This window comes from Aythya marila, assembly GCF_965140915.1.
Source record: "Aythya marila genome assembly, chromosome: 20".
Taxonomy (NCBI): Eukaryota; Metazoa; Chordata; class Aves; order Anseriformes; family Anatidae; genus Aythya; species Aythya marila.
In genome coordinates, this window is record NC_139061.1 from 8,123,469 (window position 1) to 8,150,784 (window position 27,316).

At 37.7% G+C, this 27,316-nt stretch overlaps 1 protein-coding gene across 1 annotated transcript in view; it reads left to right on the top strand.

Moving 5' to 3' along the window:
• The window catches only part of ULK2 (unc-51 like autophagy activating kinase 2), a 38,238-nt gene extending 12,035 nt beyond the window's left edge, over window positions 1–26,203 (top strand). Inside the window, exons 6-28 of the mRNA XM_082776187.1 lie at window positions 305–478; window positions 1,585–1,658; window positions 2,663–2,764; window positions 3,103–3,161; window positions 3,476–3,558; window positions 6,847–6,897; window positions 7,259–7,347; window positions 7,883–8,054; window positions 8,974–9,034; window positions 9,275–9,367; window positions 12,617–12,754; window positions 13,814–13,959; window positions 14,513–14,593; window positions 17,224–17,510; window positions 17,638–17,831; window positions 18,347–18,456; window positions 19,104–19,256; window positions 19,984–20,192; window positions 21,485–21,663; window positions 22,572–22,690; window positions 23,056–23,213; window positions 24,103–24,238; window positions 24,338–26,203. Coding sequence (XP_082632313.1) covers window positions 305–478; window positions 1,585–1,658; window positions 2,663–2,764; window positions 3,103–3,161; window positions 3,476–3,558; window positions 6,847–6,897; window positions 7,259–7,347; window positions 7,883–8,054; window positions 8,974–9,034; window positions 9,275–9,367; window positions 12,617–12,754; window positions 13,814–13,959; window positions 14,513–14,593; window positions 17,224–17,510; window positions 17,638–17,831; window positions 18,347–18,456; window positions 19,104–19,256; window positions 19,984–20,192; window positions 21,485–21,663; window positions 22,572–22,690; window positions 23,056–23,213; window positions 24,103–24,238; window positions 24,338–24,405 — 2,936 coding nt within the window. The 3' untranslated portion in view covers window positions 24,406–26,203. The remainder of the gene's footprint in view (window positions 1–304; window positions 479–1,584; window positions 1,659–2,662; window positions 2,765–3,102; window positions 3,162–3,475; window positions 3,559–6,846; window positions 6,898–7,258; window positions 7,348–7,882; window positions 8,055–8,973; window positions 9,035–9,274; window positions 9,368–12,616; window positions 12,755–13,813; window positions 13,960–14,512; window positions 14,594–17,223; window positions 17,511–17,637; window positions 17,832–18,346; window positions 18,457–19,103; window positions 19,257–19,983; window positions 20,193–21,484; window positions 21,664–22,571; window positions 22,691–23,055; window positions 23,214–24,102; window positions 24,239–24,337) is intronic.
• The last annotated feature ends 1,113 nt before the right edge of the window (window positions 26,204–27,316 follow it).

A 27,316-nucleotide genomic window follows, 5' to 3' on the forward strand; every position in this document is an offset into this window, starting at 1 on the left:
AGAGTTTAGGATTTGATAGTGGTTAAGATGTTCTAAAATTATTCAACTCAATAGCATAATAAACTATTGTAAAAGCAGATATTTCAGAGTACAGTAAGTAGTGTAAAACTTGGATGTATTGTTAAAATAATATACATTTGTAGAAAAATAGAAATTTGATTGTTGAATATAATTTGCTATGATTTGATTGCCTTTATTGTTTTCACATTTATTTCTGTGAATTTTGTTGCTTTTTGCGCCAAAATAACATATTACTTTACATTATACATATTTTCTCATCTGCTATTGTGTGTGTTATTTTCAGCTAAAGGAACCCTCAGTGAAGATACCATCCGAGTGTTCCTCCAGCAGATTGCAGCAGCTATGCGTATTCTGCACAGTAAAGGAATCATTCATAGGGATCTTAAACCACAGAATATTTTACTGTCTTATGCCAGTCGTAGGAAGTCAAGTGTCAGTGGCATACGCATCAAAATAGGTAAATGTGCTTTTCTCTGATCTGAAGGTAAATAATGATTACTGAGTCATTTCCCTACTCAAAAGTGTCTTTGTAGTTAAAACGCAGAGGGTGTACTGGCTATATTGTATTTTAAATTGAGGAAAATCAAGTCAGTAAGTCCAGAATGAGCTTTATGCTGTAATATGGTTTTTCAGTATTAAAAAAAATGAGTCAGAAAGACCCTTTTGATTAAATCTGTAGGAAGAAGCTGCCACTATAAAGCTGATATTTCTAATATTAAACTACTTTAATTAAACACAAATCTGTAACCTTTGAAATGTTGAGTAGCCTTTAGCCCATTTCAAAACTGTATGCAAGGCTCCAGTCACAGTTCTAACTGGGCTGTTTTTGTTGCAGACCCTCCTAAGGGTTTTTGAAAAATTTAAAAATGTAGGTTATGAACTATTTTTGACAGAAGGAGGTTTGGCATTGTAACTGTGGAGAGGTGGCAGCTGTTCAGGGTACTACCAAACTCCTCTTGTGGGAGACTTCAGGGGTTTTAATCTCTCATTGCTTTCCCTGTAAAGTGTCCATATGAAGACTTTGGTTGTGGCAGGTTTCTTTTCTGTGCTTTTGCTTAACCAATTTCTAAGGTCTGTTCCAACTCAGTCCATCTTCTGAACATCACAGAAAACTTCCTCTCTTACTGCCCTTACTTGATAATTTCAGATGCTGTTGCCTACATGGAAAACTCAGGCATCTGAAGCTGGATATCCAAAACTTCTACCTGAAGTAATTTCACTGAAGCAGATAGCACATTCATCACTCTTAATGAACCGTTTATATTTAGCCACTGATTTTAATCCTTTCCTACTGATGCCAGACAGCATGCTCTGCACCTGTGGAGATGGCTGAGCAGCAGTTTGTACAAATGATGCCACTGCTGTTTCTTGGCTTGCTGTTTAGAAGATAATTCCTTCAGCATATAACATAAATTTTGCTATTCCATGAAGATGGCTATATATTATGCCTAGTTTTTGTTTTCTAGCTGATGATTGTAGCAGATTTCAATCAGAAAAGATTATTTCTATATTATGAAAGTTTGAAAATTGTTTCTTTTCATTGACAAATGTTTCTTTACACAGCTGACTTCGGTTTTGCCCGTTATCTGCATAGCAACATGATGGCCGCAACTCTGTGTGGTTCACCTATGTATATGGTGAGTGACAGCACTTTTCAGATTGTGGTTTATCTCAGATACTCTCCTATGAGAACAAAATAATTTATGGTTGGCAGATTGGCAAATGCCTAACGTTGCATTGGAAGTATTAGGAGCAGCATGCAGTTCACCTTTCTGTAGTTTTACTGGCTTCTTTTTTGCTTGTGATTTGAAGATTGTGATTGTTGAAATGAAAAGGAATGAGAGACATTAAACATTTCTTAGTGCTGTAGGGAAGAAACATCAAAAAAGGCAATACGCTATATCTATAAAATTTTTACATCAGTAGAAAAAAACTACTTATTTTTTTTGTTTCATTTCTTTTATATGTATTCTCTCAAATTTGGGTTTGATTTATTATTTTTTTTCTTTCTTTTTGTTTCCTTTTTTAAATAATTTGAAGTTAATTGCCATTATTTTTAAGTAGTGTGGTAGTAATTTCAGCACTGAGCTGTGTGTCCTTACCAGTGCCACTACCGTGCAGTGTGGTCATGGGCAAATCATTTAGCTTTCCCATGTCTTGTTTTTCAATATGTAAAATATTTAATTTGTAAAACTAAACATTAAATTAATTATTACAATTAAAATATTAAACTAATATTAAATATTAATTTAAATGAAAATATTTAATAGGTAAAATATTTTAATATGGTGATAATTATATTCTTTGTGAAATCCTTGGCTACTTACCCACAGAAGGACTGCACCAACCAAGTAAATAATGCTTACTTCTTATTCCCATAGGCATAGATCATGAACTTCTTTCTTTAGAACATCAATATTTCTAGTTTTCTATGTTTCTGATATTTAATTTTAATTTCAGATAGTCTAATACTATTACCTTTCAAGAATGACACAGACTAAACTTCTCACATTTTCTATTAAATATTTTGTATTAGAATATTTTACTCTTTACAAAAAGTTGCTGTCTATTAATACCACTGTGTATTATTTCTGTTGCCGTGGCTTTGCTTTTTCTTCTGAAATTTTCCTGTATTTTCCAGGCCCCTGAAGTGATTATGTCTCAACACTACGATGCTAAAGCAGACCTATGGAGCATAGGAACAGTGATTTATCAGTGTCTTGTTGGAAAACCACCTTTTCAGGTAACATTTTATTTCCCATTTCCTCTTTCTATTACTCTTTAGTCTAATGGAAGTTCCTAGACTTTTCCTTCTAGGCATGAAAACAGAAGTAAGTAGTGATGTCTGTGTCGATGCTTGAGGATACCAAAGGAGAAGTTGTTTGTAGTCAGTCTTTGACATCAATGTGTTCAATCCAGGGCAAACGTATAAGAATACTCAGTACTGAAGTCAGGGCTGTGCTCGGTGTTTTCTCCTTTAATGCCCATATGCAAAAGCCTTTTTTTGTATGTGCGCATAGGTACAAAAGGTACTTTCTCCATTAAACTGAGCTTTAATTAATGTACATTTTTATTTGACAGGCCAATAGTCCTCAAGATTTGAGAATGTTTTATGAAAAGAACAGGAATTTGATTCCTAGGTATGTCACCGTGGCCTTTCCTGTCACTTACATTTGTTGATTGAACACTTCTTCATCTTGGGGAATGCCTGGGATTCATAAAAATATTTGGTGTTGCTATATTGACAAGAAAATAGTAAGATACCAGTGACTCACATTGCATCTTGCCTTCCTTGTATCTTGCTGATTTGAGTGTCCTATACTAAAGCTACGGAGCATGTGTAGTCAAGACGTAGGGATGTGGCAGAATGCTGACTTCTTGAGATTTAACACGGTATGCATTTTTTAATACACGTGTGATATTTAATGCATGCTTTGCTTCCTTTTGTATGCAGTATCCCTAGGGAAACATCAACTTATCTGGCTGACCTGCTGTTGGGTTTGCTTCAGAGAAACCAAAAAGACAGAATGGACTTTGGTACGTAACTTTTTCTTTTGCTCTCTTGACCTGTTAGTTGTATACATATGACAAAAATAACTCTCCTGACCTTCTATCTATAGGCAATGACATGAAAAGTGAAGGTTTTTTTTCTTCTGTTATCATAAAGGAGTCAAAAAAATTACTAGGGTCATTACTGTCAGTATTAAATGAAGTGTATAAAATACAACTTTCTTGTTGAGAAGTGAAATATAGATAAGTTTAATGCTTTCAGCTGTGGTTTTCCCCTGTTGTTTATTGATATGCCTTAAATTTCATGTTGCAGTATTTTCATTTAACTGCTGTTTTGTCTTCTTTCTAAGAGCAGACGTCTCTGATCTCTGTGTGGTTTAGTTTACAGAAATGTAACAAAGTAATGGAATAACCAACTTTGGAAGCGAAATTGCTTTAGGTTGTTTCTTCTCCATTACTTTCTCCTGCAGGCTGCAAAGGTCATAACTGTTAATGGTGGTACAAATTGTGTATATTTGATTTGACATTGAAATCTGTATGTATGTTTACTGGAGGGCAATGAGAGAGGTAATGTTAAATCAAAATCCCTCATATTTACAAAGATGAAGTGCTAGTATTATGCGTAGGTGCTGCTAGCTATAGACACTTCTTTATTTTAGTGAAATATTTTCACTGCTTTTTAAAGTCAGAAATCAATAGAATCAAGTTGTATCTTTATATTTCATAAATCCTAAAATTTTAGAATATTTAAACTGTGTAGTGACTGAAGTTTGCATACTGTTAGATTACTGCAAAGTCTGCATACAACTGCCCATTGAATTATTTGGGAAGTTAAGCCTAGCACAAACCAGGTTGATACTGCTTTAACAAAAATGAACTTTTGGCTCCAGTGGCTGCTGCATTTGGCTTTTCCTTTTTAACTGGAAATCTTTGGTTGCAGAACATTGTGCTAACTTCTTAAGATTTCAAAGCCTCCAATCGGTGCTATTGAATCACTCAGAATGGCTGCAACTGTTCTCTCCTCAAAATTAGTCAGGAGTATGGTTCAGGTTTGTGTGCACTCTGTACTAGCTAGATGTCTGTTGTTTACATGAGTACTGAAAAGACTTTTATTGGTAGTTTTTTGGTTAGCTAACAATTTGTTATTGTAGTTTTATTATAAATCCCAGGAAATGTTAATCTTTTATCTAATTAAAGCTAGCTTAGCTAAATAAAATTAACTTTGTGTTAATTTTGACACAATGAAAATAATTTGTTTTATACCGAGATTTGTTTTTAGCAACAAGATAGGTGAATCCATCAAGTTTAATCTGTGGAATAGTGAGAAAGAGCCTAAAGCTTAAAAATCTCTTCACACTCCTTGCAGATGAGTGTTCTTTCCTCACCATTAACTATTAGGTCTTGTGATGCTGAGATCTTAGGGTGAGTTACAACCTTGAGACATGCTCAGTTTCCTTTCTGCTTATGAAACTTCACGTTCCTGTTTAGTTATGCATGCAAGCTTGGTTTTGACGCAGTACTGAAATACACAAATTGACTCATTCATCACATGTGTTTCTTGTGCATTTGTGATAAGAAGACTATATTCAATGGGCTGTGGAGAGACAAGAATTCAAAAGGTATCTGGGTTGTTTACTTAAAGTGCAGGACTTTTATGACTACATTTTTTTTTTCCTTTTCAGTTTCTGATATTTCTCCAGCAAACATCAAACTTTTTAAAAATAATTTAACACTTAAAGCATTGATGCTGGAATAATTACTGTTCTGATAACCAGGCATGTTTTTTTTTTGTGTGTGTGTGTATGTGACTGAAATAATGTAATTTAACTGCTGTATGTAGGAACTTGAGCAGAAATCAGATATAGAAAAAAAAATCAGGATACTTGGGTAAAATGTCCAGATGATGCTGACAGTATTCAGATGTTGATTTTCAAATCTGTTTTAAAGAAGAATCAACGTCACAAATGTGGACTTTGAGTAATTGATTCCACCTGCACTCTGGGTATGCTGATCTCCACAGTTTCTTCAAACGTGGGAAATTCACTGTAACATTGTGGTAGTATGAGAACACATTTGTGCTAAGAAGGAAAAAAACAAAGCAGAATGGTAGTGGTGAAAGTCATGTTTCCCTTGGCTGAGCTGCTCGAAGGGCCTCAAAGGGGCTGCTCTGGAATGTGCTTAGCAAAGGGAGTGAAAGGGAGAGTGTATAACTGAGCCCGGTTGCCTGTTGTTAAAATAAAAATAGCATTGGAAATCTTGCTGATCTTTTAGCAAAGTGAAGTAGAACAGCAGGTGTTGTACAAAAGCTCAAGAACACCTGATCCTTGTGTTAAAGTTAATCATTATATTGTTCTTGTGTTATTGCTAGCCTCCCTTCCTTATCACGTTGTGGAAGAAAGTGTTGTTGAAGGAAGAAGAGATGGTGCAGGCCTCAGGTGTTTTTTTTCTTGGTGGTGGTAGTTTTTTTTCCCCTTGTTATTTGCTTAGGTCTGATGAACAGTATTGTTTTTCCTCAACTGTTAGAACATTGAAGTTCACAAAGTTCAGCAGTTAGCTTCCACTAACCATCAGTTTTCCCTAATGATATGAAGGCCTCTTGTATAAAAGAACTTTTACATGTACACTGTTAGTCAACTGCTTATGCTAGGTCAATTAAATCCATCTGAGAACATCCATTTATAACAAAAGCAAATGTTTCTATTGTTGAAACAGTAACAAGTTAGCTGAGGAAATTGTTAAAGTGATGTTTACTTCTGATTTAAACTGAACCAGCTGTGCAGGTTGTGTTCTGTTGGGAAGTGGGAAGGAGAATGGCTGCTGCTTTGTTGTGATCTTCAACCACGGAAGGAGTAGCATTAATGGGTTCAAAAAACAAGTGTCTGTTCGTGGGAAAGGCAGAAGTGAAAATTCTTTCAATGTTTGTTGTAAAAGATGCTAATCATTCTGTAGAGGAAATTAAAACTGAACAAGTACTGTGTTCATCGCAAATATAATTTCATGATGTATATAGGAAAGCTTGTTATGTATATGATTCTTAAGTTATGTTAGCATCAAGTTATAAAAATGTCCTTTGATAAGTTTGTCTGATTTGCCTTGCTGGCTGTTCTTGGAATTTATTAAATTGATTTTGTTTCCTTTCCAAATGCTGTAGCAACATATAACAGATTAAAACCTTCCATGTTGTAAGTTTTTCATCCTCTGGCTGTGAATATTGATTCTGGGAAGGCAACCATTTACCACTGTCTGCAATATAGTCTACAAATTCTGTGTCATTTGTACGTTAATTCACAGTGGTGGTTGTTTCTTGTTTTACAGAAGCATTTTTCAACCACCCTTTCCTGGATCAGGTTTCAACAGTCAAAAAGTGTAAGTAGTTTTGATTTTCCAAATATTTGTGTAAATGATGAATGTTGGGGACTAGTGGGGAAGAAAAATCATGCTAAATGTTCATGAGGCAATTTCCTGTGTCTGGCTGTTCTATTCTATTGTGAACCTTGGAGCTGAATCCTATTTTGAACTATCTCTGAGATATGACACTTATTTGATAATTCCTTTCATATTTCAGCTAAACTTAAATACTATTGTGTGCTTAAGGATGTGCTGTGCTTATAAGGATAGGGGTTTATGAATGAAAAGCAGTGAGGAAATCAGTTTGTTTGCAATTCAGCCTTTCACACGGTTAGTTGCATTTTTTTTTCTTTTTTGTGTCTGGGTTTTCCTCTTTTAGCTTGTCCTGTACCAGTGCCCACATATGCTGGCTCAGTCTCTGGCAGTTCCTGTGGAAGCTCCCCTTCCTGCCGCTTTGCTTCTCCTCCAGTAAGTTCTCTGTTTTACAAAACAATCTATAGAAAATATTTTCTCCAGTGCTTACCCAAGATTTCTTGAATTTTAGATCTTTCAATTCTTAGACAGAATAACCCTAAACTGTCCTGTTTAAAAATGTAGAACAGGAATATCACTGTCAAAAAACAAAACAAACAAACAAACAAAAAACAATGCATATACTTATCAAACACTAGGTAGTAAATCTTGAGGTCTGTTAACATGGCTTGCAAAGTAATGAATGTTACAGATTAACTTTTGAATCAGCCTTTTTGGCTGACACTACTTATGTTGGTATGAACAAGTTTACATGACAGTGTTATCTGGCATTTCAAATTTCCAAAATCAAATATATTTTATATTTCTGAAGACTTGAACAGTCTGAAATATAAATTCATCTATTTATTTATTTGGTACATTAGTGATAATTCCTATATTGGAGGCTTTAGAGTTAAAAGAGCAACTTTATCTTCTGAATCACTGAATTTATAGTGCTGGTTTTTTCACTCCCCCTCCCCCTCTTCTTTAGTCTCTTCCAGACATGCAACATATTCAAGAAGAAAATTTGTCTTCCCCTCCACTGGGTCCTCCAAACTATCTACAAGTGTCTAAAGACTCTGCCAGTACCAGTAGCAAGAACTCTTCTTGTGACACAGATGATTTTGTTCTTGTCCCACACAACATCTCTTCAGACCACTCATGTAAGAACCTTCCATTATTTTCATATTTTAAAACACTTTCCACTCATAGCATACCTTCATGCCTTCTTATTATTTGGCTCTCTTTTCCCTAAATGTATCTCAGTTCACCTTGGAGCTAATTGCATCAGTTTGAGTTAGTTTTTGAAGGGAGACTCTTTGGTATATGTACATGTCCATCTGGGACATTTTCACCTGCAGTTGAGTGGCCAGATATGCCAAAGACACCAAGGTCACTTAAAGTCATGGAAAATACTGGATTTTGGCAGTAGAAGAAAAGAGAGTCAATTGTAAACAGCTGCTGATAAGAAGCCCAAGGATTCTCTCAATGAGAAAGTCACATCCAGACTAACTGAATGTTTAGTCCATGTTATAGAGCTTTAGATAAACAAGTGGAGGTAAAAACATACAACATGTTTAACATGAAACGTTAGGCATCAGACTGGGCTTATACAGCTGAAAGACTTGGATGTTGCACATTGCCATATTATATTTTCTAAACCTGCATTGCCACTAGAAAGCTAGTCATCTGACTTCTGTACAGTGCCACCAACTCGTGTTATATATTTGACTAAATTAGTACCTAGATCTCTGAAGCATTTCTGTCTTTCACTATTACAAATTTCCCAATGTTGATACATTGTACTCTTAAAAGTGGATTTAATCTCATAATTATTATAATGAGTATAGCAAAAAGAATAATGTTAAAGAAATACTTTCCCCATTTTTGTTGTAGGTCACATTTGAGGTAATTTCATACGCAAAACAGTAAAAAAAGTTGTATAAAACTTGTATATATTCACAGAAGCTTGTCAGAAGCAATTATTTCTACAACAGTAATATAGAAGATTTTTTATTTTTATTTTTTTTAAGATTCTAGTTCATGATGTTGGTTTTCAATGTGTTCTTCTGCTTACTGTAGATGATATGCCATTGGGAGCAGCTGGCAGGCGGGCTTCAAGCGAGTTCTTGATGTGTGGAGGGTAGGTGTGCTGAGCTTTATCCAAAAGAAGTCTCATGTTCTAAAATTGATGCTATAGAAGAGGTGGTTGTTTTTTTTTGACAGTGATGGGTTTACACAGCTGTAAGTGAACTTTTTGGGGTTAATACGCCAAGCTGAATTTAATATGAATATATAAACAGCTTGAATTCAGAAAGTTTTGCTGCAAAGCAGGTAGTTTCTGATGTGAACTGTCTTCTGATAATGTTTCTTGTTCCTACAGGCAGTCACCATTAACTATTTCTGGAAGCTCAGGAACTGTACAGAAGCCATCCTCAGCCTCTTCTCGAAGTACTGCTTCTGGTACAACTAACAGGTGCATGATGAAGGCTTAGTATTTCCTCTCTTTAAAAAAAGTTCTCTGTTTTACTGTATGTTTTTTTTTGTTCTGTTTTGTTTTAATTTTAGATTACTACTGGAAACTGAACTGAAATAGAAGCTAGACCTGTTTTTTCTAGGCTCTCTGCACTTAATGCATTGTAATAGCTGATGGTTGCGTAGCTAACTTCTGGTTTGGATGCATCCCAAAAAGATTTCCTTAAGGAAAGACAGCATTCTTTTGTCTGTTTAAATTTTGAACTGTCTAAAGGCAGAAACTTCAGACACATAACTAACTTGACCTTTTTGTGTTATGAAGTACAGCGTGTTCTTTGTTTACTGAGTCAAGATGTTAAAAGCAGTTTACTTCTCACACAACTACATCTTGAAAAGAGGGATTCAGAAAGCACAGTTTGCTATGGATTTGTCTCAGGACTGGATTATCTTGCATCCAATAACTGGATGTGGCCTCTGTGCAAGCAATTATTATGAATTTTGTGTTTGTGGTTCACAAGATACCCAAAGAAGCCCCATAAAAGTGTTGAACATTTATTGCAGCTTTTCAATCAGCAGGGCTATTAATAAGGCCCCTTTCTGCTACATCGTTGTAGACAGTTTCTGCCAATTTGAAATTGAATTGATATTTGTCAGAAGTGCCTGACATCTTTCCTGTATTATACTGGAAAATGTAAATCTTATCAGATGCTTAACTATTCATGTAACAGCTAAACAGAAAGGGTAGATTTGTCATTTGACCAAATAATGAATTTCATAAAGTTTTCAATACAAAATAGAAAGAGGACAAGTGGCTAAAAGGGGAATAATGCTATTATGTTGGGTGTATTTTTGGCTTATGCTAGTACTACAGGACTGCAAGTCAGCATTATTTGTTTAGAAATGCTTGTCACAAGAAAAGTTGGCTATTTTGTGCTGATCTTGTTGCAGTTTGCAAAATCTGCTGACATGGGCTATCAATAAAGCTGTAGCCTTAACTTTTGTGTTTAAGGGCAGCCAATTTGAATGGTTTGGTTGTAAAGATCCATTTGTTATGGATTGGCTGTGTACGGAATATTATAAAATACGGTAATTTCCTATCTTATATCGTCATGTGTCACAGTTTTTAGAGTTACAGGTTTTATGAAAATATGCCAGTTATGTTATCTGTATGCTAGTAAGTTAAGAGCTAAATGGTTGTGTGATTAGAAACAGGTGCCTACTGTTCACACAGTCAGTTTGTACTGCAAAAGTTTGATGTAGGTATTGGTTGAGTAAATTCAGTGACTGACTGACTGCTTTAGGTCATTGTCTCAAGGTAGCAGATAATCTACCAGATGCTGCTTTGTTTTTTTTGGTTATTTGTTGCTGAGAAGTGTTCTTTCATAGCGTGTGATTTATTTTATTTTATTTTTTTACAAAATGTTGTTATGCCCTGTGATACAGTGGTTTTTTTTCTGATTAGATGATAGAACAGCATGAATGGTACCCATAGTCACGCTGCTTTGTGGCAAGCAGAAGAAGCTGTGATGCTTCTCATGCTCCAGCCAGAACAGGCACAATAGGTGGAGGCGGTTCACTCTTCTGTGGTTAATTCCTAATTTTGTTCTCTAGATCCCACAGATACAAGATTTGCATGCAACTCTGCACACGTCTGTATTGCCTCTTTCTCTAACCAGTAGCAAACCACATCAGACTAGGGGATGCCTAACCAGAGCGTGGCTTTGGGCCTGAGCTGGGGAGCCCTGAAGAAGGCCAAGTGCTATACCACCATGCTAACACAGCACTTACCTCACAGGACCTACCTGTAAGGCTGTGTGACAACAGGGGAAGGCATATTCCATGCTGGGTACTTTAAAAGTTGAAGTGCCTTCATGGCCTCCTCAGCGGCACTGCTATGGTTTGGATTTCCCCTATCCAGGTCAGACCAGGGAGCCTCCCTGTGCTGCCTCAGCTTGTTGTGGTAGTCAGAGCAGGCTGCCTACTGCCTTTGTGTGGTTTCTACTTGTGAGACCTTCTCCTTGTGCAGAAGCTTTCAGGCTTTCCACTGCCTGTGTGGTCACAGCTGCAGATTTGTCCCATCTTCTGCCAGGCTGGCCACTGTGGCACAGCAGACTTAGGACTTCTGTCAGGCACAGCTGAGAAACTTAGTGAGTATGGGTTTAAGTTCAGGGAAACTGATGAGGCTGTGGAAAAAGTGTTGGTACAGATCTATTGAGGCTTGTTCCAGCTGCTTTTCAAAATTACTAGTCTCTAATTAGTAGTCTCTAGAACCTGGGTGGCAATAAAAGGACAAACTTGTTTTCTTTTGCTAAGGAAGGACCATGCATATTAGGAAGTAGTATTTCATTCTCAGAGGTTGCAAAGGGAATATGATAGAGTCAGAAACCAAGATTGCTGTTCAGCTGTATCCATGCAGTAAGTGGTGTAACTGCTTGTTTTCTAGAGCTTTTAAGTAGGAGTGGTAGGACTTCTTTCACATTTCCTCTGAGAATCTCTAATTTTTGCCTGTTTTCTGAAGAATTAATCAATAAGGGGCCTGATACTAAGCTGATTATATTCCCAAAAGTCATTTAGTTTGAAATTCTTTCGGTCTAATTCTTTTAAAAGTGTTGGTAACTGCTTATGCTGCAGTGGTTTGATTCCCTTATCAGGCAGTACACTGAGGTAAACCAGGTCACTGACATTTGGTTGAACTTGGGCAATGCTAATCTGCAGTTTGCGTCTGTGGATTAATGTTCAGGTGTGTGGTTTTGGTCATTTTGTCAAGGGTTGGTTACATAACATGTTTTCCTTTTGCAAGTTCACTGTGTCTCATGGGATATCTCTGTGCTTTAGTGGCTTTTGTACACATTCCAGCCCTGCTGCTGAACTTCCTGTTCTTAGCACAGTGGGTTTTCCTAGAACGCTATTTTGAAGTGTGGTAAACAGAGCGGGCTGATTGGCAGGAAGTCGGAGGGATCTGTAGATCGCTGTGATGCATGACGACATGCTTCAGCTAGTACTGCACTCTCAGCTCGATCTGGTACTAGCCAGTATAAGAAAGGTAGGTAGTAATGAGCAGTTCTTTGTCTTCCTCTGTGAAGTGTCAGAGCTAGATTAGGACAAGCTAAGATCACACTGCACGTGGGGAGTTTAGAATCAGTTTATTTGTCAGTTTCACAGATTTTATTTAACTTCTGAGAATGGTACAATTTAGAGAGAGACCTGCCTACCTCTATTTATCTCCTCTCTCCATATCTTCCTACTTCAGGCATTGTCAGCCTTCAGTATCCCCCCGCAGTGAAACAGCACCTATCCCAGTTCCCACTCAGCTCCGGAATTACCAGCGTATAGAACAGAACCTCTCCTCTACTGCCAGTCCTGTATCAAACCCCCACGGATCACCAAGGTGAGTATTCTAATTCCTTTTTCTTGGTTCTAGTTTGTATTTGCACCTTCACAGATGTCCATGCTTTCTTATTGATGTCATTTTTTTCTGCACAAGACCATACTAAAGAGGCATTTTAACGATAACAAGTAATAGTCCTTCACAATCTCAAGGTTGTTGAATGGACAGTTGAAATTTTTCACTAAAACAAAATGAGCTTGTTCGTTTAGGCAATTGCATCCAAAGAAGATAAGAAGATGAAGTATTGCTTTTTTCCCTCCTTTGTGTATTACGCAGCATTACATCACAAACTAGAAAGTAATAAATTTTGTTTTCATACATGCAGTGATGAATGTGTTGTTCTATAGAATATCAAGGAAACAGTTTTTGGCATACTAGCTAACCAGCTTGTCTTAATACAAGGCTCTAGTGTGCTAGACTTATTCTATGCCTTGTGATCTACAAGATAGGGGTGGTGAAGGACAAAGACCCAAACTCTTGAGATCTCTGGAGGTCTGTAAAAAAAAAAAAAAAACACGACATGGATCCTTGCTTTTTTTTCAAGATCTTTGATTTTACAGTTTTTTCTACACTTGAGGGCATGCCTTTCCCTAAAATAATGTGTTCTCAGTAGTTGAACTTCATACCAGGTCCAATACTTAAAACTTTGTCCTAATCTTTTTTGTAGGTTCCTTCTTTTTCCAACCATAAAAAAAACGTTTGTGTCAATGCATTTCACTCAGTTGTAAAATTCAAAATTAAATGGCTAGTTGTCTGAATATCAGTAATCCATGTGCTAAGGGATATATCTGTTTTAAATTTCTCCAGTTAACAGACTGCTATTGCTTTGAAAGTTACAATCATAGCGGGAACAAAGGGAATTGTATTTTTCTTGTTTTCTCAATGGAAGGCTTAGCTTAAGTTATTACCTTAATAAGCTTCAGCTTTATGGCTTTCTCTGTGAATATCTTTTTTTTTTTTTTTTTTAATTGATCATTATACTCCTTAGGGGACTCTGAACCTCATCTTAAGGATCCACAGTTGCTATAGCATGTATAACCATTCTTTTCGTCTTGTTAGAGCTGGGGTTGTGAGACGCTCAAATACCAGTCCGATGGGCTTCATGAAGATGGGTTCCTGTTCTCCAGTACCAGCTGACACTGCGCAGGGTGTTGGGCGCCGGTTATCCACAGGATCTTCAAGACCATATTCTCCCTCACCGCTAGGTAAGCCCATAAATTCTTGGGAAGGTTTATCTGGAACAGTTATTCAGAAGACTAATTCTTGCCTGAAGTTGCCTTAAACTGAAATCTGCTCAACTAGATCATGGTTTCACCGGTGCTGCATACAAGAGGACAATCACTCTTCTCTAGCCCTGCTGGCTGCACTTCCCTAGTCCTGTCATTGGCCTTCTTGGCCACCTGGACACGCTGCTGGCTCATGTTCAGCTGGCTGTTGATCGGCACCCACAGGTCCTTTTCTGCTGGGCAGCTTTCCAGCCACTCCTCCTCAAGCCAATACCACTGCATTGGGTTGTTATGACCCAAATGCAAGACCCGACACCCTTGTTGAATGTCACACGATTGGTCTCAGCTCATTGATCTAACTTATCCAGATCCCTCTGCAGTGCTTTTCTTACACTCAAGCAGTTAGATTTACAGCAATCAATTTCTGTTGAAATGTCTGGTATAAGTAAGATAAACAGGTTTTATTTTCCTTCACCTTCATTTGTGGATGAAGTATTATGCATAAATTTACATTTTGATTTTATTTGCTTAGTTGGAACAATACCTGAGCAGCTTGGACACTGTTGTTGTGGACAGCTTCAAGGACATGAATCGAGGAGCAGAAACTTCTCAGGTGAGAGACTGGGCAAAGTAACCTGTATGATTTTGGTACAGCTTCTACAGAGTTCTGTGAGGAACAAGGAGAGCCAACACTACATAAGTATGGATTAATAGGAGACGCTTGGTAAGCTGTACACTGAGTTTCTATAGAAACTTAGCCTGAGTATGGTTGTATCAGGACACCTTTTCCCATAATTAATTCTCTACACAATAAGAGAGTGGCTGAAGTTCTGAAGTTTTTCTTTTTTTGTACAGTGTGCAACATGCTTTCATCATTCCCTTAGGAAATTGCCTAGGATCTGATGGTGTTGCTAAGCATTCAGTAAGCTTTGCACGTCATAAATTGGTATGCTAGCAGGGGAAAAAAATTTGAGACTCTATAAGATTGAATTGCACTGTAACATCAGAAGATATAAAGATGTCTTCTTTATCTAAAATACTAGCTATCCTCTTTATTTTGATTTTTTAAGAGGTAGTGTTGAAACTACGGTGTGGGTTATTTTCCCTGTTTAAACACTTTCCAAAATTCTCTGGAGTTGTTAGTGTCTTCATTTCTTTTAATAGATATTTCATATAACTGGGGATGATTTCATCCATATGAAATAAATTCTATGAGATATCTTAAACGTTTCCTTTTAAACTGCTGTGCCATTGGCAATCAGGAAAAGACAAGGACTGAGTGAAGCCTCAGATTTGAAATATTCTCTTTTCTTTTGTGAAATAGAAAAAAAAAGGCTTAGGGGAAAATGGATGGAATGCAAAGCAGAATATGTGCTATTTTGTTGCATCTTTTTTTTTGGATAGAACTTTGTAAGACAATTGGTTTAGTGCCTTTTTCCAATGTTAAACCTATTTGTAGTATACAACAGGACTGATTTTATGGCTATAAGAGTATTTAATGTTTAATTTCATCTGTTTCCTGCATTCTATTCCTACTTTATTGCTTCTTAATTTCAAATGACTGCAGTGGTATTTCTATCTGTAAAATATCACAAATTGCAGCATGTCTGTTTTCAGCATTTAAATGGGTATGGGAAGTTCTTTGCTTCTGGGTGAAGCAAGATAATGTAATGAGATTTTCTAGGGCCTGAAGATATTTGTCGTAATGCAGCTTCTGAATGAATTGAGTAACTCTTGCTGCCAGTGGCAGCAGGGAAGAAACTTTGGATTGAGAACCCTTCCCAGTGATGGTGCTGACAACAGAGCAGCCACCAAAGAAATTTAAGACTGCTTTCTGAAATGACAGGTTTCAATGCTATGAGACAGACAAGCAGACTGATTTCAAACAGGCAAATTCTCAGCTGGGAATTTAGTGAGGAATAGACGAGTACTCTGTTGGAGCTGCAGGCAGAAAGGCTGCTCTATAGCACATTGTTTAAAGGGAGAGGAATGGAATCAAGATGAAGTGGCTCTTATTCAAAGTCTAACTAGAAAAGCACAGGCTTAAGAAGGCTGGAAGATGTGTCGTAACAGCTGGGCACTTTACTGAGCAAACTGCAAGAAGTTTAAGATGTTTTTTAAAGCATACATTTATGAAACAGAGCCAATATCAAAAGATTGCCTTGGCCAGCTCTTAAGAATCTTATATACTGAGTTACAGCACAGCCTAGGGAAAAACTAGTTAGAATAGTTTATTTTAAGTTGTGCAATTTTTTTTTAAAGCTGAGTGAAATTGTTGTCACTTCGGTGTCAGTTCTTTGAGGTTACAAAGATACATATTTTATCTAGGAAGCTGTGGCCGCAAAACTGAAGTCTTGCATACTGTTCGTAACTTTGTACAGTTCCTCATCATGAAACATAAAACTATCACAGGGAAGAGACCACTTAATCAAGTTTCAGTTTCCTTATTTTGAAAGAGGAATGGCATCTCAGAGTAGATGAGATGTTCATAGGAGATTTTTCCCTAAAGCCATCTGCTTAAATGATTGTTTATAGCTCTTCCAAATCTTTGTGCTTTAAGAGAAATTTTGAGTTCATATTCAAGTGTGGACTTCCTTTGTACATAATGAACTTTTGAAAAACATGTTCTGACAGACTAAAAATAAATGACTGCCCTAAGTACTGATCCCAAACTGTTTCATATGAATACATATAAATATTTTTCTGTTTTTTAATACATACTTTTCTTGCAGAAGCCATGAGAGGGAGCTGCCTTTTTAGTCTGCAGATTAAATTGTTGCATGTTAATGACTTGTTTTGTTTGTAATGTTGCATTCACATTGCTGTTTGCAGGAATATAATTCCAGTACTTGAGGAACTCTATCCAACCTAGAGTCTTGGTGGCTGCACTTGAAATTTCATTATTGTTTATGCCATTCCTGCTGAATTCAAATACTTTATTTGTCTTGATGCAGGTTGCCAGAGGTACTGCAGCTGCCAGTACAGCTGTCACCCTGAAATCTTGCCTTTTTGGCAGCTTGAACACAAGCATCATCTCATCAGTGTATGTAGCCTTAGTCCAAATAGCCGACATGCTAAATCCATTCTCTTTGCCATCTAGTGAGTTGATGATCAAACATATCTCACAGTACTGCAGCCCCATCTCTTTACAGATCAACATTGATCTTTAGCATTTTGGGTTTCATTGCTACATTTTCAAGCACTGCAAGTAGCATTTTACTTGACTGTTTTTCATCCTTACAGGTTCTCCGATACCACCATCTCAGTCTCCACAGTCACTTTTGATGGGAGCTAGGTTGCAAAGTGCTCCAACTCTCACAGATATTTACCAAAACAAACAGAAGCTCAGAAAGCAGCATTCAGACCCAGTATGCCCATCTTATGCTGGGTATGGATACAGTCATTCTCCACAACCAAGTCGGCCAGGTAGCCTGGGAACATCACCAACCAAACATATGGGATCGTCACCTAGGAGTTCAGACTGGCTGTTCAAAACTCCATTACCAACAATAATTGGCTCTCCTACTAAGGTGTGTTAAGTTTACCAATGTCTGTAAAATGTGAAGTATTAATACATTGTCTGAAACCATTCTCAAGAATATTTTTGTGTGCTAACCTTATTTTTTATATATATTTTTTTGTTTTTGTTTCTTTAAGGCTACGGCTCCTTTCAAAATACCTAAAACACAAGCATCCTCAAACTTGCTGGCTCTGGCTAATCGCCAAGGGTCAGTAGATGCCCCACTGCAGCCTAAAGACATCACTGAACCAAGGGATTTCACACATTTCCACTTGACACAAGGAAGTGAAAAGCAAGCAGGAGAGCAGCACAGTAAAGCTACGTTCGGCAGGTAGGCATTGTAGTGTTTATGACCTGGAAAACTGGGTAGTTAATTTGGCAGAAGCATGTATGTTTCACATAGCAATTTGGAGGGGCAGAGCATGCAGAAAATGAGTGGTGAGGATATGCTGATGTTTATTGTACATAACAAGCTCTCAGTACTGTGTATAAATATAGCACAGACTTCCTGAAGCACTTTGTGTTGCTGTCTAGTTCCCTTTTGTTTTGATTATCTGAATAAGGAAGTCTCATTGCCTATGTGAAGCCTGTTCAGTTTTGCTTCAAAATCCAAATGTCAAGACTTGCAATATAAATTATTAAGGGAAAAAGGTTCCTTTATGGTTAGCTCTGTTTCAGTAGGGCCATGATGAACAGTGAGATTTCAAGGCTTTTTGTACTTCTGTTGAAGAATTCTGTATAACCAATATAACACCAAAAATCTGAAAGCCAGCTTCTGCTGTGAGTTAGATAGGAGGAACTTACTGAGAAATCTTGTTCTGCATTCATATGCTTTTTTTTGTCTAGATCTGTTAGTACTGGGAAGCTATCAGATCAGCAAGTGAAGACTACCCTTGGCGGCCAGTTATATCAAGGCAGTACAGACAGCCTCAATACTGAGCGACCAATGGATACAGGTAAGGAACAGACTGATACATTCAAATTGACTTTATGTGCTTTTTTTTTTTTTTATGGAGTGCCATATAGATCTTGTTCTGCTTCCAAACTCAGTAGTTTGTTGCAATAATTTTTAGTGTCAGTACAGAAGCCTTTTTTTAATTATCTTTAAGGGAATATATTCCAGTTCCTTAACATAGCTTTAAAAATAAGTGAGACAGGAAAGTATCTCTATGCTAAATGCAGGAACATCACTGCCTATAGTAGCTAGAGTTTTTTTGTTTTTGAGCAGATGGAAGAAGTTCTGCAGACACTGCTAGTCTTTACCCTTCAGACCTACCATGGTCTGCATTTAGAAGTTTTCTGTTGTGTCTTTTGCTGAAAGACTGATGTTGTTCTCAGGCTCTCAGAGAAAGCCCCTGTTGTGTTTTTTTTTCTAGGTAGGGGTAGAGAGATAAAAAGATGTATGCAGGTCACATCTTGGTTCTTTTTTTTTTGTATTGCCAAGATTGTCCACTCAGCTTGTTTTATTTGTTGTCAGAACTTACAACTATTCTTGGATCTTCATCAAAGCATGGTGTGTTGCAGTACTCCAGTTTGCTGCATATAATTACAAAATGGTATGACTGTATGCAATAGGGACTAACGTGAAAATTTTATCTTCCAGCTCCAGCAGGGGCCTATGGAATTACAGTGGGACCTCCTTCCATGGGAAGTGGGGCAAGTTCTCGAGCTGTCATGTTTACTGTTGGGTCTCCTCCAAGCAGTGCCACCCCTCCTACCTGCACCCATATGGTCCTCAGAACAAGAACCACCTCAGGTAAGACTTCCCTGGCAGCTGTGGACTGCCGTCAAACAATATTCAGGCTTGCCCACCTCTTGAGATGGTAATCTGCCTACTGCCATGCACAATAAGTCCTCTAGCCCATACGAAGTGCTGTGTAAAGTTGAGATAAATCCTGGAGTTCTGCCTTTTCTCTACTAAAGAGAAGGCCAGAAGCACCGATTTACCATCCAGCAGTGTATAACACCTTGTGTACACTGTTTTGCTCCACCACAGGGAGTTTTAACAGCACCTATGACGAAGGTGGAGAGGAACGATTACATCTCTTATTCCGCATTTTTGCCTACTGTTATGCGTTGTACCAGAAGCAACATAAAAAATGAGCCGACTGCATTTTAGCATGTCAGCTACATTGTCAAATATCAAAGATCCCAAGGTAAATGCCTGAATCTGCTCGGGATGAGCAGGAGTCTGTATTTGCAGCAGTGTGCTTTTGTGAACTGTAGCACAACCTGTCTGTCCTATTGGGCTGCCTGCCTTGGAATCCCTGTCAGCCAATTTCCAGAATCCATTTTATAAATCATCACTGTATTAAGGTGCAGCCCTTGCATTCTCTACAGAGTGATGCGAGGAGCAAAGAAGAGATCCTCCCAAGAGTGAATCTGTGGTGATTACTGATTTGTCACTTGCTATCATCTGCAGCCCCAGAGCTACAAAATGGAACAACCTATTAGACTGAATGTGTGTGTTATTTTTCTTGTAGTTGGATCAAACAGTTCTGGAGGGTCTCTCTGCTCTACTAGTGGCCGTGTATATATGGGCTCCCCTCCTGGTATTTATATGGGTTCTTCTCCTCCGGGAGCCGAGGCAGCTCCAAGTCTGAAGTACATGCCTTATGGTACTTCGCCTCCCAGCTTAGAGGGCTTTATCACTTTTGAAGCTCCCGAATTGCCTGAGGAAACTTTAATGGAGGTATAGAAAAAATAATTTAATGTTTTATAATGTTTAATGCTGCTAAAACAGAGACATGGTAAAAACAGGACTGCATAGTGCACTTGGTAGTTTCCTCTTCGCTGTCTCAGATATTACTTTTTAAGACCTTGAAAATATTCCTGTAGCAAATGTGACCATTTCTCTTTGATAGTTATTCCTGGCATTTCTTGTATTTGAATAGGTAACCAAAGGAACATGACTGCTTTTGTTCACCAGAGCCTTCCAAATAGGCCTCTGTTTTAATGCCAAGACTTTGGACGTGGGTGCTGACAGAAGCAATGTCGTTCTAAGCATTGTATTTAACTGCTTCTTTGCAGTCAGTAGATGACATTAAATCCTACTTGTGGGAAGAGTGTCCTATATTTTTTTTAAATGTGTGGAGGAGTGGCGCTTTAAAAGCACATGTTGGTGTGGTCCTTCACCAGAATGCTATCGTTGGACTATAAATTTCTCAAGGCAGATTGCTGTTCTGTTTTCTCATTCACATCTAGCTGGAAGGTGTTTGGTTACTTATTGAATCTATACGTTATAACATGAATGTTTGACAGTGCACTGTTTTCTTCCCACAGATAGAGTTTAACATTTATTTAGACCTGCATTACTAATGAAAAGATTATAAATATTACTAAGATGTGTTTGTTTAGTTTTGAAGGCTGATACTCTTTCTGAGCAGGGACCATGCATGTAGTGTCTGTTTTAGTCACCAACAACCAGTGAGTTGTTAACTCCAACTTAAGTTGTTTGTCTTAAAAGGCAAACTTTGGCAACAGCCACATTTTAATACAACTTAATTCTAGATCCAAGTGTAAATTTGAGTGACGCAGATAAGCATGAAGCTTCAGATCAGTTCTTTTGTAGGTATTAAGTCTGTTATATAATAAAAGCCAAACATTCCTCCTGGCTTCTCATATGAGTACCAAGCATACTTCTGGGTTGCTGATAATATAATAACAAGTAATACGTCTCACTTCTGATTCCCTTACTTGCTCAGGTTTCAACAAACATAGAAACTCCGTGTCCCAGTTCCTTTGGCTTTGTCAAAAGACTGAAGTATAAGCTTACAGTATCTTGAAATCATTAACAAAGAACTAATTAATATCTGTTGATCCTTTTGGATCCATTTGGTTCTGTAGTCTCTAGTGCTGACTCTGTGATTTCTGCATAAAATTAACATATCAAAAGATCCTCGAGTGCTTAAAAAGAGTTTTAATTGTACTTGTTTGCCTTATGGCTTATAGTTGTTAAATTGTCATCTCCTTTTCCTCTGACAGAGAGAACATACAGATACACTGCGTCATCTGAACATGATGCTGACATTTACAGAATGTGTTCTGGATCTGACAGCAGTACGGGGAGGGAACCCAGACCTGTGTACTTCTGCAGTATCACTGTACCAAATCCAAGAGAGCATAGTTGTTGATCAGATTAGCCAACTAAGCAAAGAATGGGGGTAAGTATGTGGTCAAATAGTATCAAGAGAACTAGTAAAAACCAGATGCATCAAAAATGTTTTTGGACAACCTATGCCCTCTTTTTGTTTGGAGTGGTTATTTACTACATAGAATGTTATTTAAGAATACGTTTTTAACAACTGAAGACACATGAGAAAAATACAGCAAAGGATAGAGAGAGATGTGCTAATAGATAGGTGAGGACCATGTTTTCTGGCCTGCCACATAAGCCGGGGAAAGTGGCGAGAATTGCAGACTTGTGTTGAAGTAGTTTGTTTCTGAACCTGGAAATCTATGTACCATCTTGTTTCAAATCCAAGTCCTCTGTGATCCTGTTGATCAGGCTGAAGCAGCAGCTCTGAGGTGGAGGGAAGGAGTATCCAACTTTGACCTTTAATCAGTGTAGCCAATCAGACCTAATACAAAATCAGAAGCAAGGAGAAATCTGGAACGGTGGAAAAGGGCAGTTCTACTTCCTGCCTTCTTTCTGGGGAAAGAAAAAAAAAAAGAAAAAGGAAAAGAAAAAAATCCCTGCAAAGTGTTTGCATTTCACACCTGTGAGAATACCAGGGGATAGGAAATGACGCTGCAAGAAAAGGACGCCCAGTTGCTTGTGGTAAGACCTTGACCTCAGGCATTCAGTCCCCATGAAGAAGGGTTCCTTTTAAAAATGTCTGCGTTAAAGCAGTTTGTGTTTGCTGCTGCAGTTACTGGATGAGCAGATGTACTCTCAACCCGTGACAGGGTGTTTGTGGAGGGAAAGGAGGGGTGGAGTTGCATTTAAAACATCTGTTTTTTCTGCTGCTGCTGGGTCTTGTGTAGGATTGTGATAAAAAGTGGTGTCTGCCTAAGGCTTGGATGTGTTCGAGAGAGGTTTTTTGATATATAATTACTTATTTTCCCCCAGACAAGTAGAGCAGCTCGTGCTGTACATGAAAGCAGCCCAGTTACTGGCATCTTCTCTGCATCTTGCCAAAGCACAGGTCAAATCAGGGAAACTGAACCCATCCACTGCTGTTAAGCAAGGTAGGTGCAATATAATCTCATTTTCTCTGCTTGTGAATTTCCTTTAGTTATATGTCACTCAAAAAGCTGAAGTTGCAACATTTTTGTTGTCTTCTGTACAAGGTCATTGCACATAAGTACAGTTGCAAAATTCTGATAGTAAACAAAGATACAAAAATCAACTGTTAAGAAATGGGTGGTTATTAATTTGAAACTTTATGATTTGATATATTTGATACTTCATTCATACTAGTAGCAGAGTAAGTAAACATTAGAAACACAAGATTAAACAGATTAACTTTACCTACCACTGGAAGAAGCTGTACTTAGGCTGTTCGTGGTGGTGGTGTTGGTGTTGGTTTTTTAATTTCTTATTTTTTCCCCAGTTGTGAAAAGCCTCAATGAGAGATACAAATTCTGTATCAGCATGTGCAAGAAACTGACAGAAAAGTTGAATCGTTTCTTTTCGGATAAGCAGAGGTTCATTGATGAAATCAACAGTGTAACTGCAGAGAAACTCATTTACAGCTGTGCTGTAGAAATGGTAAGTCACTCCTTTTACCTAAATGATAGGACATTGAGATTGATAACACATAGATTCCTTTTCTCACATACCTCTTATTCATAACCAGAAAATAAAATGTATGTTTCCAGATTTGTTCATAGTCATTTTTGTTACTCTTTCACTTTCCATCCTGCCCTCCCTTAACTGTGGCTAAAGTCCTTGGCATATACTGTTCCTCAGGGATATTTCCCCTACATCACCACATTTGATACATAAACACTAGGAAATTACCTCCTAAGTCAAACAGCCTCTAAAAGTGCCCTATGTGCTGAAACACCATCCAGTATGGTTTACTAAAGCACAGAAACAACAGAAGTAGCTTCCTCAGTCCACCAGGTCAATTTGAGGAACACCAGCCTTGTTCATACAAAGCAAATGCGGCACATGTGGAAGCTTTTTTATGTAATTGAGAAACTTTATATCTGCCAGAGAGCAGGTACAGTAAGCATACTAGAAACTTAAATGCTTTTTTTGATGAGAGGGAAGTCTTTCACCATAGGTGTCACAAAAAAGGTACCAGCAAATATTGTGCTTAACCCTGATAATAGTGCACAATTAATTTGACTTCTTTACAAGAGAATATAGGTATGAGAACAAGCATACTTATTTGTATACTGTCATAATTTCAGAATATGTTGTAACACAGAAGCACATGAGATCAAAAAGTGCTTTTACAGCTTACGTGCAGAATACCCTTTGCTAATACAGCACAGGGGCTCTGTTTTCTGACTGCATTTTGTTGTCTTACTGTCATAAAAACAGATCAGCTTAATTAAGGCTCAAAAATAGTTTTTAATCCATTTTGAATTTTTCATTTCAGTATTTGCCTAAAGCAATTTATGTAACTGAATCTACTGAATGATTCCAGGTTCAGTCAGCAGCTCTAGATGAGATGTTTCAGCAAACTGAAGATATTACATATCGATACCACAAAGCAGCCTTGCTGCTGGAAGGACTGACTAAAATACTGCAAGACCCTGCAGATATAGAAAATGTACACAAGTGTAAGTTTATGCTCAATGAAAATAATGAAAATTACACAGAAATGAATTATAACACTGAATTCATCACTTTTTTCCTTTTTTGACCTTTCTGTTTTTCAGATAAGTCTAGCATCGAGCGAAGGCTTTCTGCACTTTGCTATAGCACAGTGGCTGTATATGAGCAGTAGGAATATCCCAAGGACCAGATGGCGTGAACATAAGGGACCACATCAGTGATACTGCACTTTTTTCACTACAGCTTAATTGTTGTCCTTGTTCTGCCCCACGTGGAAGATGATTCTTACATTTCTGTGGTGACTACCAAAGAAGCAGCAGCATACTCAAAGAGGAGAAATTCCAAAAGTACATTTGTAGAAAACTTGCCTTACAGATCCAGCAGCTCCTTTTTCTTCCTAGCAACAGAATAGCAACAGAATTTAAAAGAATCTGTCTTCACATTTCAAACTGATCCTTGTACATGTGTTTTGACTTGAATGATCAGGGTTTTTTCCTCATGAGGTCTATAGAGACTGGATCCTTCTGCATCAGGTACAAAAAGACATTTCCCTCAGAAGAGTCCCTCAAAAGTTCGTGGAAAAAAAAGGTTTTAAATTGTCAGTAAAATGTGTCTGACTGAATTTGGGAAACCCTAACCATGTGCAAGTGCTGTTGAAAGCTTTTGGGGCTAAGCTGGCTTGTATCTGAGCTCACATGTTGTAAACATGGCTCAGCTTGTCTTGTGAAGGGATGGTGAGAAAGCGTTCTTTTATTGGGGGGGGGGGGGGGGAATGGTAATGGAAGAAATTGCGCTCCATCTGTGCAAAATCCTCAGTGGATTTTCAGCTGATGTGGATACAATTTGAAGATCTTCTTCCAAAACACTTTGTTTTGCACTAATTTACTAAAGCAACTGTATAGTCATTTTTGAAGAACTATATAAAAAAAAAAAAGAGAGAAGGCACAATGAACTTGGCTGAATTTCATTTCAGTGTACATAAAATTCTTTTCAGAATTTCAAATGTAGCTTCTAGAAGACTTTCAAACAAACTGTAAAAAATTGTATTCATGTGAACCTTTCCATTTTATACCTATTTGTCTAATACTTGAGTAACTACTGCTCTGGACTTTCTCAGTGATAGCAATGTTGAGTTGCTGGTTGTTTGCTTTTTATATAGATTTGGTTGCATCTTTTGTTGTGCATGCGAAATGTGCATTAATGCCTGCAGTCTGTAGGGGTGTAATGACAGTTCTCAGTAGTCTTGCTTCTTGGGCAGTATTACAAGAAATACTGTAAACTGAGAGGTTCTGCAAGGAACCATGCAAAACCAGAAAATAATGTTTGGATTTGAGATGCTGATAAATTGATGTAGAATATCTACATAGTGTGTGTGAAAAATCAGGATTATTTTGTGTGCATTTTGGGGGAGAGGTGGGAAGCTTCATTTAGCCTTATAGGCATTATCATTTCAAGCATCCCATGAGATTATCAGGACAGCGATTTGCAAAGTATTTAAGCAGATCAGCTTCTCTGGAAATGGTTCCTTTTACTTTATTTTTGGGACTTTTTTTGTTACTCAATTGCTTGAATACTTGAATAAACCATTCTCCAGGACAAAATCATTTTAATCCTCTTAAACACAGTGGTCTGAACTATTTGACAAAGTTGTACAGGGCTTACACATCAAAATACTCTTTCAGTGTTTGGATAACCATGTGTTTCCTTTACTTTGACAGAGTAATGTACTTTTTACCTTATTTATCTGTATGAAATTCCAACAGTTAATTTGAAAGTGTTTGTTTATATAATGTTTGTATTTTTAGGTCTTTAATACGGTGTTTCTACCTCTCCTTTGTAATTGCATGCATTATTCTTGAAACTAGGTAATAACTCACTGAACTGTTGTGTAATAGCCTTTTTATTATGGCCTGTATAAATGTATATTAAGGTAAAATAAATACTGACACTAGAAGTGTTTCTATGGTAAAGCCGAGTTCGTGTATGTCTGTAACCAAAGATCAATGGTGCTAACTTCAGAGGAGGGGGGGGGGAAACAAAGCCAACTGTCTGTACTCGGCTCATTAAATCAATTGCTGAATGTTGCCTGGAAGCTGAATCTGCTTGGGTCAAGAGACACTCACCTCAGGGCGATGGGGCAATGAGCTCATTATCTCTGGATAACTCTGGCACAAAGTGTCCCCAAGTTTGTTTTCTGTTGCTTTGGGAAAACAGTGTACCCTGCTTTGTTGTTTGTTGTGAGGTTGGTTGTTTGTTGTTGTTGTTCATGGGGTTTGGTGGTTGTTTTTGTTGTGTTGTTGTTTTTTTTTAAAAAAAAAAAAAAAAAAAAAAACAGCTTTGAAAACAAATATGTGCTAAGTAGGTTCTTAGGTAACAGTTGTGCATTCTTTCAGCAAGGTGCTTGTTTGTTGCCTCCAGCAAAGAGGAGCTGACTGGGCTGCCAAGACAGCATATACAGAACTAAAAATAAATAAATAATGATAGGAAAAAAAACTGGCAGTAAGTTACAATTACTGTCCAAGCCTTACAAAAAGCAGGTTTCCTTCACCTTGTAGCTAATACCCTCTCCCCAGCTGAGGTGTGCTGTTATAGCTGGTACGCAGCTGTTGTATTTCTTAGTTGTAGTATCATTTTTTTTCCATTTTATTAAAAAATAAAACCTGCGCTCATGACTGGCATATAACAATAAAAGAAGATGAGGAGTGAGTGAGCAGGGAATGCTAATGAAATATCTGAACATGAATCTAGGAACACAGTGAAAGCCTTAAAGCACGAGTCTAGGAGACAGTTCTTGGGAAAAGCAGCCTCATGATTTTTTATTGGTTTTCTTTTTTTCCCTCAGGATTCAAGTTCATTCTCCTCGCTCCTGCCAGTGAGGCTACAGCTGCACAAACAAGAGAAGAAAAGGGCTATTCTTGCTCCCTGTCTTCAGGAGGAGGAGGCCGATGCTCATAGCCTGTCTTTCTGTATAAGCTCATTCCACAGAGATCCTGAAGCTGTCCTCTGTCTTCAGCTCTCCGCACTGAACAGCAGGTGCTTGGGTTTTTTTTGTTTTTGTTTTTTCTTTAGCCTTTTGAAAGATA